At 50.5% G+C, this 13779-nt stretch overlaps 1 protein-coding gene across 3 annotated transcripts in view; it reads left to right on the top strand.

Moving 5' to 3' along the window:
- Zbtb16 (zinc finger and BTB domain containing 16) overlaps positions 1-13779 on the top strand; it is a 184830-nt gene that overhangs the window by 1530 nt on the left and 169521 nt on the right. For all 3 annotated transcript variants that reach the window (XM_013009768.1, XM_013009769.1, XM_013009767.1), the window contains exon 2: positions 2957-4316. In XM_013009768.1, coding sequence (XP_012865222.1) covers positions 3049-4316 — 1268 coding nt within the window. In that variant the 5' untranslated portion in view covers positions 2957-3048. The remainder of the gene's footprint in view (positions 1-2956; positions 4317-13779) is intronic.

A 13779-nucleotide genomic window follows, 5' to 3' on the forward strand; every position in this document is an offset into this window, starting at 1 on the left:
CGCGCGATCGCTCCGGCCGCTGCGCTGGGGCGAGCTCCTTCCCCGGCTGCCGCCGCCGCCGGCGTCTCCGGCGCAGGTTGGGTGGGTTGTGCCGGGGGTGGGGGGTGGGTGGGTCAGCGAGCAGGAAGCGGGGGACCCCCCCTCGGCTGTCAGCTGGGGGCGCCGCTGCCTCTCCCACCTTTCCAGTCCTGTGGGCACCGTCCGGGTGAGAGGTGAGGGGGCGCGAGCCGAGGGTCGGGGACTCGGAGGCTTTGTACCGCCCGGGCCCGCGGAAGGGCCGGGAGCCCGTGGGTGCTGCGGTGTGCGCGGACCGGCGCGCGGGTGTGAGATGGGGTTGTGGTTTATTTATTTGTGTGTTTATTCGCTGGCCGGCTGGGAAGCCAGAGCCGGAGGAAGCTGACGAGTGGATCTGGAGGTGGAGAGCGGCGTGATTAGCACTCGCTTGGGTTTTGTTTCTCTTTGAAAAACAAGACAAAACAACCCCCCAGAACCCCAAAATAAAACAAAAAACCCGTAGTGGGCCCCCCCTTTGATTCTCTTGATTGGACTTGATCAATTCCACCCCAATCTCCTCCTCTCTGGGGGGGAAGGGGGGAGAGAGGCTCCGCGAGTCCTCAGCGCCCCGGGCCCTCCTCGGCTCTCAGTGGGAGCAGCCGTGGCGCCCGGAGCTCGCCGTGCGCTCCTGGCCGCGCGCGCGCGGTGGCTGCCCGGGCTCTGCACCTGATGCGTCCCGGACGCCTTTCCCACCGCGGGCGCCGGCGGCTCGCCCGGCCGTCCGCTCGCCAGGCCCCCGGCTCACTCCCGCACGCGCCCCAGCCGGCCCGCGGACGGCACACCCGCGCGCCCCGCCGCGACTCGCTCTCCGCCTTCCCCGGAACGCTCGCCTGGGGTCGGGCACGCCGGCCCGCGCGGAGGCCCGAGACCCTGCCGTCGCTTCCCGGGGTGTGTGTGTGTGTGTGTGTGTGTGTCTGTGGGGGGATGTGACTCAGGGGACCTGGGTGGGAGAGGGAGGGCTGGCCGATCCCTTCTCGCCGTGTCTCCCTCCACTCGCTGCTGCCGGGCTTTTGTGCTTCGTCCTCGTTCTGCGGCCCCGGGTCCGCCGCCTCTCCGCCCTCGCCGGGGTGTCCAAGCCCGCAGGGGCGCGCTTCGCCTTTGGCCCCCCGTCTCTTCGCTTTCCTTCCTTTCCTAAGCTCCGCTCCCTTCCTCGCCAGGCTTCCCCGACTCCCGGGGAAAAGTTGCTCGCCGAAGTTTGCCGAAGTCGTCTCCAAGTCCCGGCGGGGGTCGCTGGAAACTCGGGGTGTGTGAGAGCGCGATCGATCGCTCGATCGCCGAGCCTGGGGCTGGTGAGCGCCGGCTTTTCCCTACCCCGGTTGTACCTTGCCGCTAGCTCCCAGACGCGGGGTAGGGGAGAAGGCCGCGAGGGCACCCCCATTTTTCCATCAGGACACCCCAAAAGGTTCGTTTCGGCGAAGGAATTCGGGTAGCCGAATCCTCCATTCTTTTTCCCTACTCCCTCCTAACTTCTCTGAAACTCTGGATGTTTGTAGGCAAGCCCACGGCCCTGAGGCGCGTTCAGTGGTTGGCCAGCTCACCCAGGACAGCCTGGGTTTCCACCCTTGGGTGAGCAGCCAAAGTGTCTGCAGCAGCCCCCTTACCACTCCTTCCCCGTTAACCCTTTCCATGTGAGCTCAGGGCCGAGACCAGCCCATTGGGCTGTCTTTTGAGAGTACAGAGGTCAGCCAAACCCCATGAAGAGTGAGGGAGACCCTGGCCTCCAGGTCCTTAGCTGCAATATTGGCCAGGCTAGGTTGGGAGGGACCTGGGCCCCTTAGGTCTTGGCCCTAAAGGGCTTCAGCACCCTGGAGGCCTCTTCCTGATCCAGGCAGGCGTTGAGAGAGAGGCCTATTATCTCAGACTGGTCTTAACTTCTACTAGAGAGGCAGGTGTTTATTGTAGCTTGGGAGGACAGAGGCCTGGGGAGGCACTGCTGGTGGAGAGACAGGCCTGGGGAGAGAGATCCCATTTCGCAGAGACTTTCAATGGGCCACAGCAGCAGGCTGCTGATCCTGGCTGGGTTTGGCTTGTCTCCTGGGGCAATCACAGTGAGACAGCAATAGAAGAACATTTATTTATTTGCATAGGCATTTATTTATATTGGTTACCCTGGGGGCTGAGCCCCAGAATGTGTGTTTTTGTGCTTGCTAAGGTTGGTGCTTTATCACTTGAGTCAACACCTTCAGCTCTTTTTGTGTTAGTTACTGTGTTAAATAACTAAACATTTATGTCTGTACTAACCTGGACCACTGTCTGCCCATTTTTTGCTTCCATGTGACAGACACGTGTCACCACACCCAGATTTTTATTGGTTGAGATGGAATCTCATGAACTCCCCCCCCCCCCACACACACAGCCTTTCTCTTTTCCTTTTTGGCCAGAGTTGCCCTTGAACAGAGATCCTCTTATTCTCCCATAGCTAGGATTACAGGTATGAGCCACTATATGTGACAGAAAAACTTGATTTTGAAGATGAGGTTGGCTACACAGGGGGTGGAGAATGAAGTTGAATGCTTTCATTGAGTAAAGGAAGGGGTTCAGATCTTCTTAATAAGTGTGTGAGCACTTCCTCAGCACGAAATATTGGCCTCACTCTGAGGTTCAAGTGTGCCCTGGCCTCCGTGTAATTCCGTTTCACTTGGTGCAGCACATGTCCCAGAGCTGTGAATCAGGCAGACATTCTTGCAGCAGGAAGTTCTCTTTCTTCCCATCATCCCTGGCTTGGGAAGGCAAATGTGATGCTTTCCAGGAAACCCTTTCTATTAGAGATTGAAATCTCTGAGAACCTGTGGCTGGGAGCTTGGTTGGATTGGGGACATGTGGTGGTGCTGAATTCTGACAGGAGCACTGATGAATCTGCCATTCCTCTCATCGCTCTTTGCTCTTCTCTCCTCTCCTGCAGACCCCTCCTCCACTGGCCCAGGAAGCCCACCCTGCCCTACCACACCAAACACAGAGGAAAGAGAGCCCCATGCCTGAGCCGAGGCGAGCGCCATGGATTTGACGAAGATGGATATGATCCAGCTGCAGAACCCTAGCCACCCCACCGGGCTGCTGTGCAAGGCCAACCAGATGCGACTGTCTGGGACTTTGTGTGATGTGGTCATCATGGTGGACAGCCAGGAGTTCCACGCTCACCGGACGGTGCTGGCCTGCACCAGCAAGATGTTTGAGATCCTCTTCCACCGCAATAGCCAGCACTATACTTTGGACTTCCTCTCGCCAAAGACCTTCCAGCAGATTCTGGAATATGCGTACACGGCCACGCTGCAAGCAAAGGCGGAGGACCTGGATGACCTGCTGTATGCGGCTGAGATCCTGGAGATCGAGTACCTGGAAGAGCAGTGCCTGAAGATCCTGGAGACCATCCAGGCCTCTGATGACAACGACACAGAAGCCACCATGGCTGATGGCGGGACTGAGGAAGAAGAGGACCGCAAGGCTAGGTATCTCAAGAACATCTTCATCTCGAAGCATTCCAGCGAGGAGAGTGGCTATGCCAGTGTGGCTGGACAGAGCCTCCCAGGGCCCCTGGTGGACCAGAGCCCTTCGGTCTCCACCTCATTCGGTCTTTCAGCCATGAGTCCCACCAAGGCTGCAGTGGACAGTTTGATGACCATAGGACAGTCTCTCTTGCAGGGAACTCTTCAGCCTCCCGTGGGGCCTGAGGAGCCAATGCTGGCTGGGGGTGGGCGGCACCCTATGGTGGCTGAGGTGAAGACGGAGATGATGCAGGTAGACGAGGTACCTGGTCAGGACAGTCCTGGAGCAGCGGAGTCCAGCATCTCAGGAGGGATGGGAGACAAAGTTGAGGAGAGGGGCAAAGAGGGGCCCGGGACACCCACTAGAAGCAGTGTCATCACCAGCGCTAGAGAGCTGCACTATGGGCGAGAGGAAAGTTCTGAGCAGCTGCCCCCCACAGCTGAGGCTGGCCAGGGCCCCCCAGGCCGACCAGATCCCCCAGGGCCCCTAGCAGAGAAACACCTTGGTCTCTACTCCATGTTGCCCAACCACAAGGCTGATGCTGTGTTGAGCGTGCCATCTTCCGTGACCTCTGGCCTCCACGTGCAGCCAGCCCTGGCTGTCTCCATGGACTTCAGCACTTACGGGGGCCTGCTGCCCCAGGGCTTCATCCAGAGGCAGCTGTTCAGCAAGCTGGGTGAGCTGGCTGTGGGCATGAAGTCCGAGAGCCGGCCCCTCGGGGAGCAGTGCAGCGTGTGTGGTGTGGAGCTCCCAGATAACGAGGCCGTGGAACAACACAGGTAGGCTTTGTACTTGAACCTATCTTCCAGTCCTGATACCCCACCTTCATACCTTGACCCATCCTGAGTCTGGGGGCTTGGCTCCTTTGTATCCTTTTGCCAAAAAAAAAAAAAAAAGAGAAGACATTTGCTGATGTCTGGAGGACAGTTATTCAGCGGGTGGTGGGGTGGAAAGGGGGCTACGGGAAACATGGGGGAGCTTAGGAACGCAGCGTCTTCATAGTTGGATTCCCACTTTTATTTTCATCTACGCTGCTTTGCCTGGAGTAATTAATGAAGAGGAGTATGTGTGATTCAGGATGAAGGAGGGTCTCTACGACCTATATCTGGCCAGGTCACCAGACCTTGATCCACCTGCTTCACCTTACCCTGTGATTTCTGTACATGCAAGGTGTCACTGACTGTAGCCCACCAAGAGGGCAGGGGCTGAACAATGCTTAGGTCAGGTCCCAGGTGTCCGTTCCTGCTGACACATCTAGCGAAAGTTGATGTCAATTTGAACTGGGGAAGGATGGGTCTGAGAGCCTCGGTCTCGCAGTCTGTGTAGTCTCTTCCTTATCCCTGCTCTGTGCATGTGGAATGTAGTGCTGCTGCCAGCCAGCCTTGGCTGCCTTCTGGCTTCCATTTCCTTCTCTGTGAAATAACCTTTCATTGAGTTCTTCTGACAGGCTTGGTTCAGGAGCAAGTGTGGTACCTGGGGCTTTTTTTTTTCTTTTTTGGTACCACAGGCTTGGGAGGGCAGAGTGTTCTCTTACAAAGATGTTAAGCCTCAGGCTTCAAGTCTCTTTCCCTACATTATATAGAGAATAAGAGGCAGAGCTTGATTCAAACTCAAGACTTAGTTCTTCTAACCCTGGGACTTGATAGCCAATAGGCACCAGACTTGTGCACAGAACCCAGGATTGCTCACTGGATATCGATCGGAAAGGACAGAACAAGTCTGTAGTGTGTGTTTGCTTTTGTCTTCTTGTTTCTGTCATAAACTATAGGCTGGTTGTTCACTCTCTTCTCTCGATGGATGTCTACAAATCCGTCTTTCATTTGTCGTTGTTAGCATTTCTGAGCATACCTTCTGGCCTTCCATTACGCAGATCTTGGGTGGATTTTCCACTTTTGCACCCATTCTCGTTCACCCCCCCCATCCCTCTATTGCTCATTTAGGTAGGGGGACTTGAGTGGGTGGGGGCATTGGGAAGCAGATCTAATCACCCCTAGCCGCAGCCTGCTCCGGAGACTGCTCAGTCTGCTGCTTTGAGCTTTACCTTGTGGAAAGTACTGCCGAGCTAAAAGTAGCCGGATTTTTCCGGTGGGTGCGAAAATTAACGGTCGCTAAGGTGTGCCTTCTTGGTGCTTGTGCCCCTCAGAAATTGATGACATAGTGTTTGTTCCCACTCAGACTTTCCTAAGGAAGAAACCCCCTCTCCAAAGTTAACCAGATACATCTGTCATCTTCTCCGGATGTGAATTATGTCAGCACTTTGCTGGGGGAAAATGGGGTACGGTAGAAAGTCATTTCCCTTGCCACTGGATCTTATCAGGTCATGGTTATTTTTATTTATTTTTATTTTTGTTGTCGCGGGGCTTGAACTCTGGGCTTGGGCGCTGGCCCTGTGCTCTTCAGCTCAAGGCGAGTGCTCTACCGCTTGAGCCACAGTGCCACTTCAGATTTTCTGGTGGTTTTATTGGAGATAAGAGTCTTACAGACTTTCTTGACTGGACTGGCTTTGAACCATGATCCTCAGATCTCAGCCTTCTGAGTAGCTAGGATTATAGACGTGAGCCACTGGCGCCCGGCATTCATGGTTATTTTTTTCTCTACCTGATAGACCACAAAAGGTATCCCTAGCCTGGGATTTCTGGATTTCATGTGATGGGGCCCTCTTTCATCTGGGGATTGGCTATGTTACTTTGCAGTGCACGAGGGTGGTTTAGTTAGCTATGTCTGGTAGTGAGTGTTTAAGATATTTATTTGAGCTTCCTCAAATTTGTGGTATTCCCTTTTTGTGTATGTGTGTGTGTGTGTGTGTGTTGGTATGGGAGCTTGAACTCAGGCCCTTGGGTATCAAACTTAGCTTTTTTGCTCAGGATAATGCTCTTCCACTTGAGTCATACCTCTGCCTCTGGCATTTGGCTGGTTAACTGGAGAAAACAGCCTCTTGGATTTATTTGCTGTGGCTGGCTTTCAAGCACCATCCTCAGATCTCAGTCTTGCAAATACTAGGGTTGTAGTCCTGAGCAGCTATATGCACTTTTTAAAATGGAGGTGATCCACAGATTGGTGCTCATGCAATGAAATCAAGTCCAGAAATCACTACAGCTGCATCAGCTGTAGTGTGCTGCATCAGCCACAGAGAAAAACTGGGCCAACTGTCTGCCATCTTGTTTTGGTCTGTGTATGTATAGTTCTTACCCCCGTGCTTCTTCCTCCAGGGTCTGTGTTTGCCTGTTGTTCCCAGTGACAGGGAGACACTGACCCTGCAGTCCTCAGTATCACACTGTGTGGGTTGGTGATAGGGAGAATGGAAAGTCGGCCTGCTACACTGGGGAGCTGGACCTGCGGCCAGTGTCTTAGGGGGACAGCCGTGGGGGACTGAGGAAACTGAGACAGGGCAAGGAGACATTCCTGTGAGTACTTGGCTTGAATGCACAGTGCCCGGATCAATGGCACTTTGTGGGAGACCTTTTCCTCACCCTCAGAGCTCTGAGATTCATGTGAGGGCTCCCTCATTTCTTTAACTATTGCTCTGTCCCTCTTACCGTCTTTACCTATCAGCAGTCTGAGAAGTGTTCAGGTGAAAGAAAGAAAAATCACGGTCACAAGTACAAACAAAAGGGCAAGGTAGAAAAACCAGTGGGAGATTTTGATGCCAGAAAGCTGTGGAATGGGCTGGAAATGCACAGGTGTTACCACTACCAGGTGTCAGGCTGTAGGGTTTATTGTATCGTCTTTTTTTTGGGGGGGGGGGGAAGCTGGTCTTGAAGTTTGAACCCTGGGCCTGGGAGCTGTCACTGAGATCCTTTTGCTAGCACTCTGCCACTTGAGCCACAGCACCACTTCTGGCTTTTTTTTTTTTTTTTTTAGTGATTTAATTAGAGATTAGAGTCTCACAAACTTTCCTGCCTAGGCTGGCTTATAACCACAGTCCTCAGATCTTAGTAGTTAGGATTACAGGTGTGAGCATCTTGTGTCAGTGCCTGGTTTTATTGTATCTTAAGCCAGTAGCTGAGGGTATTGGTCCAAATAGGTACCCAGAAGTTGTTTTTTCATTGGAGGGGAACAAAGGGCAGAGTGTGGGGAAGAGAGCAGGGAGAGGGAGTTACTTATGGACTCCCATCCATAGATCTCCTCATAACCCGATCTCAAGTTGGGATGGAGTGAGGTGAGGGAACCTCTTGACTGGACAGGTAGCTGGACTGAAACTCAGTGGAGGTATTATTGTGGTATTATTGTGGTCTCTGTGGTGGATAGGAAGATGTAAACGTAAAGTCAAGTGTAGTTACAGATGGATTGGAAGGCCCGACAAAGACACCATTTGGGTAAATCACTTAGGGCTTACTTAACTAATGGAAGCAGAAGGAAGGCAGACAGTGATAGTGAGCTCTGGACCCTGACTTCCTCAGGGTGCATATTACAGGAGTGTCTGAGGGACAGAGTTATCTCAGGCTTCTGCAAAGATGGCTCTCCTGCTCTAGCTCTGTCCATTTTCTCTCTGTCTGTGTTTCTGTCTCTCTTTCTCTCTCTGAAAGGCTGTAACAGTTTTCATGTGGACTGGGGACCAGCTCAATTAGGAAAGGTGTATTTTATCATTCTCAACATTGCATATTATATATACACGTATATATGTATGTATATGTACCATACACACACAGGTAGCAGCATAGACTTATGTAGGAACATAATCCTTGTGTATAGCCTTCAGTTTTCTCAGGCTGGTGTTAATGTGTTTCTGGAGTTGGTGTTGCACAGAGTAGGGTATAAGTTTCTATAGGATGCTCTGTATCTTATATAGAAAAGCCTTCATTCAGATCAGGGTGGATCTATTTTGCATAGACTCATTAGGAGCTCTTGTTCCTTTTGGAAAAGAAGCTTCGATACCATGAAGAATGGATTCGGCCATCTCACTGGGCTCTTGTGTATATAACCCTTCCCAGAGGCTTTTTGGGGCTGGCTTTAGGGTGCAGGAACCATGCAATGTCAGAGTTCTTCCTGGCCCTTTGTCTCTCTCAGATGAACAGCTGCTCTCTTTGCAGTGGTGGACCACATGAAGGGCCACAGCCATTGACCTTAGTTTAGGTCCCTTTTGGCAGATTGCAGATTGCCCTAAACCCTTCATTCCTTTTCATCATTTTCTAGGTATCTCTGATGCCCAAGTGAGCTCTGGTTTTTCTGTTTTTGTGTTTGTGATGGTACTGGGACTTGAACACAAGCCTTTGCCACTGTTCTTTGGCTTTTATGTTCAAGGCTAGAGCATTACGAGTTGAGCCACTGCTTCACCTCCAGCTTTTGGCTGGTTAACTCTTGGATTTGTCTGCCAGGACTGGCTTTGAAGCATTCTCTTTAGATCTCAGCCTCCTGGGTAGTTAAGATTACAGGTGTGAGCCATTGGTTACCTGACTCACTGTTCTGTTTGGAACAGTGTGAGCTGTGGAATAATGGTAGCACCAGCAGCAATATTAATCGTGCCTTAAAAAAAAGTGCTTTAGCACTTTCTGTTTTGCAGAACACCTTTATCGACTGTTATCTCTCCTAACCGCACAGCCTTACTACATAAGAGGGTACAGAGCCATGATCTTCATCTTGTAAATATGAAGTCTGAAATGCTAAAAGGTTCTGTATAAGTTTGTGGCAAACTCATTTAGTGGCAAAGCCTGATCCCAGCTGATGTGAGGCTATATTTATCCTGCTTATTTTGAATATTCATATGTTTTGCTGCAAAAATATTAATGTATTTGATTACGGAAGGCTGTCTTAAAGTCACTACCAGAGCTGTTAAACACAGGCATCAGAGTGCCTTTTTGAAATCTGTACAGTTCCAATTTCTGAAATACCCAGCAATTTCGGGTACAGAGTTATGGACCATTACCAACCCCCCCCGTTTGTTTGTTTATTGTGGGTACTGGGGCTTGAACTTAGGGTTTAGGCACTATCCCTTAGCTTTTTCCATTCAAGTATGGCATTCTACCACTTGGGCTACAGCTCTACTTCCGACTTTTTGATAGTTAATTGGGGATAAGAATCTCATGGACTTTACTGCCTGGACTGGTTTTTTGAAACACAATCCTTACAGATCTCAGCCTCTCGAGTAGCTAGAATTACAGGCGTGAGCTATACCAGAGCCTGGCTATGAGTCCCTGATTTAGAGAAAAGGAAAAATGCTATTTGGAGCCAGTAGGTGACTTGCCCGTGGTCACACAGTTATAAATGGATAGAGCCAGGCCCTGTGCTGTCTCCTCTTGGTCACAGTCCTGGGTGCTCCGCAGCAGCCCATATAAGAACATGGAGATTGCTGTTCTGGGTCACGTCCATCTAACCTAGTCTTCGGTTGCCAGCACCATCCCGAGATGCCGCCATTGGAGGCTGTAGCCATCTTCCTTGACGTCAGTTCTAAAGGTCAGGTATATAGAGGCCTCTCTTCGTAGCTATTTATGGCTGCTCTGTCATTCACAGATTTGTCTAAATCCTTTCTCGAATCCCTGTCTGTTTCCAGGAAGTATCCTTTTGGGGTTGATGAATGACTTCAGTTTCTAACCTGCTGGACTTCTGCAAATCTGGTCTTTGGGAGATGTCTTTTTGGTTGTGAAGTTGGAAAATGGCCTGGGTTTTGCCCAGCCATTGTGGAGGCCAGGGCTCTGGATCTCAGATCTGAATTTATCTTCTTCTTCTTCTTCTTGGTATTGGTACTGGGGCTTGATATCTGAGCACTGTCTCTTAGCTTTTTCACTGAAGGCTTGAGCCACAGACCCTTTTATTTTCTTGCTAATTGGAGATAAGAATCTCATGGACTTTCTGCCCAGGATGACTTTGAGCCTCAGGTCTCAGCCTCCTGTGTAGCTACGATTACAGGCTGTGCCACTGGTGCCTTCTTTTAGCTCTGCAGTCGCCATGGTCAGCCCCCTTTTTGGCATCCACAGTTTTATTCATTTGTAAAATGGGCATAGTGGGGCTGGGAATGTGGCTTAGTGGTAGAGTGCTAGCCTAGCATGCAAGGAGCCGTGGGTTCTATTCCTCAATGCCACATAAATGGAAAAAGCTGGAAGTGGCACTGTGGCTTAAGTGGTAGAGTGCTAGCCTTGATAAAAGAAGCTCAAGGACAGTGCCCAGTCCCTGAGTTCAAGCCCCAAGGCTGGCAAAAAAAAGGGGGAGCATAGTGGATGAGCTTTTTGTGTGGTCGGTCATAGGGCTTGAACTCTGGGCCTGAGCGCTGTCCCTCAGCTCTTCAGCTCAAGGCTAGCACTCTACCACTTGAGCTACAGTGCCACTTCCTGTTTTCTGGTTGTTTTTATTGGAGATAAGAGTTTCACAGACTTTCCTGCCCAGGCTGGCTTTGAACCGTGATCCTCAGATCTCAGCCTCCTGAGTAGCTAGGCTTACAGGCGTAAGCCACCTGCGCCCGGCTTTCGTTGAGCTCTTTAAACAGTCTTTTAACCCTGTGCACCCACTTACCTCTTTTTGAACTCCTTTTTGCTAATTGTATTTTGCTTAGTTTTGGAGTCTGGATTGACAAGTTAGCTAGCCAAGATGAAGTCAGTTTGATTTGCTTCTATCTGCACTGATTTCATTCTTTACTATTTTAGCTAAACTTAGGGTTAGTATGCCATCAGAGCAGTGGATCGAACTCTTGGAACTTTTGAAGATGACGTCTTTATTTTCCAGTAGAGGAAACTTTGTTTACTCTTTCCTCTGAGTGAGCTGTCTCCTTTCAGGTTGCTGGCACTAGTGCACGGGGCTGCTTATTGCTGGGTGGGTGGGCAGGGGATAGGAGAGTTTAGTAACACTTTTTTTTTCCTTCCTAGGAAAACCACTATAAGGCTTTCAAATATCAGTACCCAGAATTGTTACAACCAAACTCCTTCTGTAGTTGTTTTTTATATCTTGCTAATTGAGAAGAAAAAAAAGTGCAATCGCTTTTTTAAAAATCAATGACTAAAACAAGTTCAACTGAAACTCAAGTAGATGACTTAAGAGTCTTGCTGAATGAAGACGGGTGGATGTTGGAGGGTTCTTGAATTTTTCATGACGACTAAAGATTCTCTTTTGTCATGTTAGTTGAAAATGCTGATGGTAGTTATTCTGGATGGAAGAAAAATTTGCCAGCTACCTCCAACCTTGTCTTTATATATAGTGAATGTACATTTCTACTTTTCTACGTATTCTGGTTGTGTTTCTCTGTGTGCTTGTAATAACAGTACCTTCTCACAGGGTTGTTGTGAGGATCAGTCAGTAAATATTCACTGAGTGCATGCAGTGTTGGTACAGTGTGCACACCATAGGTGTTTGCGATTGTATCCAATTGGGTCACATGAACAGTGCAGGGTAAGAATGTGTTTGTGTAGGTCCAGCCCTGCTTCTCCCAGAGGCTGTCCTGCAGTCCAATGCTGTAACTCAGCTGCCTCAGGCCCTCTGCATTTGGGGGCTGACACCGTGTACACCTGTATCTTCCCTGAGAAGCTGCATCTGTTGTTCTGTGGCAGCAGTCAGGGTACTCTGTGTCCCATTGACCTGAGGGCCTGGTGAGTCATTTCAGTTCTTGTTTAAATTTAGCCGGCCAAATGCAGCTCACCAGTGCGGCGTCCAGTTGTCCAGATGCATGGCCAAGCATGCAAATCAAATGGAGCTCAATTACCAGCTTATGAAAGGCATCTTGAGGGACCTGGCTGGCCCAGAGCTCTTTCCCTGGAGATGTTTCGAAGGGTGGGTGGATTCAGGAGCATGTTTGCTGCTGGCCGGGCTCTGTGCTCATAGTCGGCACCCCCATAACTGGCCCCTCTTCCCCCCTGCCCAGCTGCCTTGTTAGGGAGCTGTAAGTTCCACACCCCTGATGTCCAAGAGGTTAGTGGACTTGTGCATGGTAAACTAGGAAAGAGTGCTGGGATTTGTACCCCAGTCTTCTGGTTCGGTGTTCTCTGAAGCAGGGCGACGAACTCTGGCCTCATGTTTTCTTATGGAGGAGTGAGAAGGGGATGGTAGCCATAGGGCTACCTAAGGTCTGGGTTCCCAGACCTCACAGGTTTGAGAAGTGTGTTTATTTGTTACTGATACAGAGACCAGCTTCTGGGGATGCAAGCTTCTCCTGAGAACTTGAAAACCCAAAAATGACAAAGAGAAAATCCATTGAAAAATAAAAGCCCATGCAGTTCATTTCATGCCAGCACAATCCACCGTCTCCCCTTCAATGCCTCGGTTTGGTTTTCCTCATTGTGCGGGCTCAGGTGGGAAAATCCGTGTCTGGGTTTTGCCCCCGTGGGCCTTACCTGTGCAGCTTCAAAAAGGGCATTGGGCACTTTGACTGCCAGCATGGAAACTTCGGCTGAAGACTTGTAAAAAAAAAATTGAAAAAAAAAAATCCCCGGCTTCATTCTAAATTCCCTGCTCACTTTCCACTCAGTGCTTGAGACTTGATATCCTTTAGTGTGAACAGATCGTGTTTGATATTGCAGTAGGAAGGAATCTAGTGAGGTCAGAGAAAGACCTTCCTGCCACCGTAGGGCATTACTGAAGAAGTTACTAGAAGACCCAGGTCATAGACATTTTGATGGTCTTGGGCCAGTCAAAGTCTGTATTTTTTTTAAGTTTCCTTCTCGGGGGGCCATTTGGACTCCCCCTCTTCCCCCTCCCCCCAAAATTAGTTTTTTTTGTCAGTCTTGGAGCTTGAAATAAGGGTCTAGGCCCTATCCCTGAGCCTCTTTGTACTCAAGGCTAGCGCTCTGTCACTTTGAACCACAGTACCTCTTCCGGTTTTCTGGTGGTTAATTGGAGATAAGAGTCTCACAGACTTTGCTGCCCAGGCTGGCTTTGAATGGTGATCCTTAGATCTCAGTCTCCCAAGTAGGTAGGATTACAGGTGTGAGCCACCAGGGCCTGGCTATCCCCCCACCCCCCCTTCCACCCCTCCCCTCGCCAGAAATTAGAAATAAGGATATCGACATGTTCAGAAACTACAATCACCAGGCTTATTAAAAACAAATAAACACACCACCACACCGTTACGTTCGCCTGTGACAAGGCCGTTGTGCAGAAGCAAAGATGAGATAGTCTATAACTTAAAGCACATGGCAGAGACTCCGATGTCATCTTGTCTCCCTACCTCCCACTTCCCTGTGACCCCAGCTTGACAAGGGAGCCCCCTGCCACCTTCTCCCCGGTTGCTCTCTAAGTGGATTAGCTGAGTGTTCTGATCTTGCTGCCATTAGGCCTGTTGGCACAACTCTCTTTGCAGTAGTGAAAAGCAGATGTGGCCGACCG

This window comes from Dipodomys ordii, unplaced genomic scaffold (assembly GCF_000151885.1).
Source record: "Dipodomys ordii isolate 6190 unplaced genomic scaffold, Dord_2.0 Scaffold10, whole genome shotgun sequence".
Classification (NCBI taxonomy): domain Eukaryota; kingdom Metazoa; phylum Chordata; class Mammalia; order Rodentia; family Heteromyidae; genus Dipodomys; species Dipodomys ordii.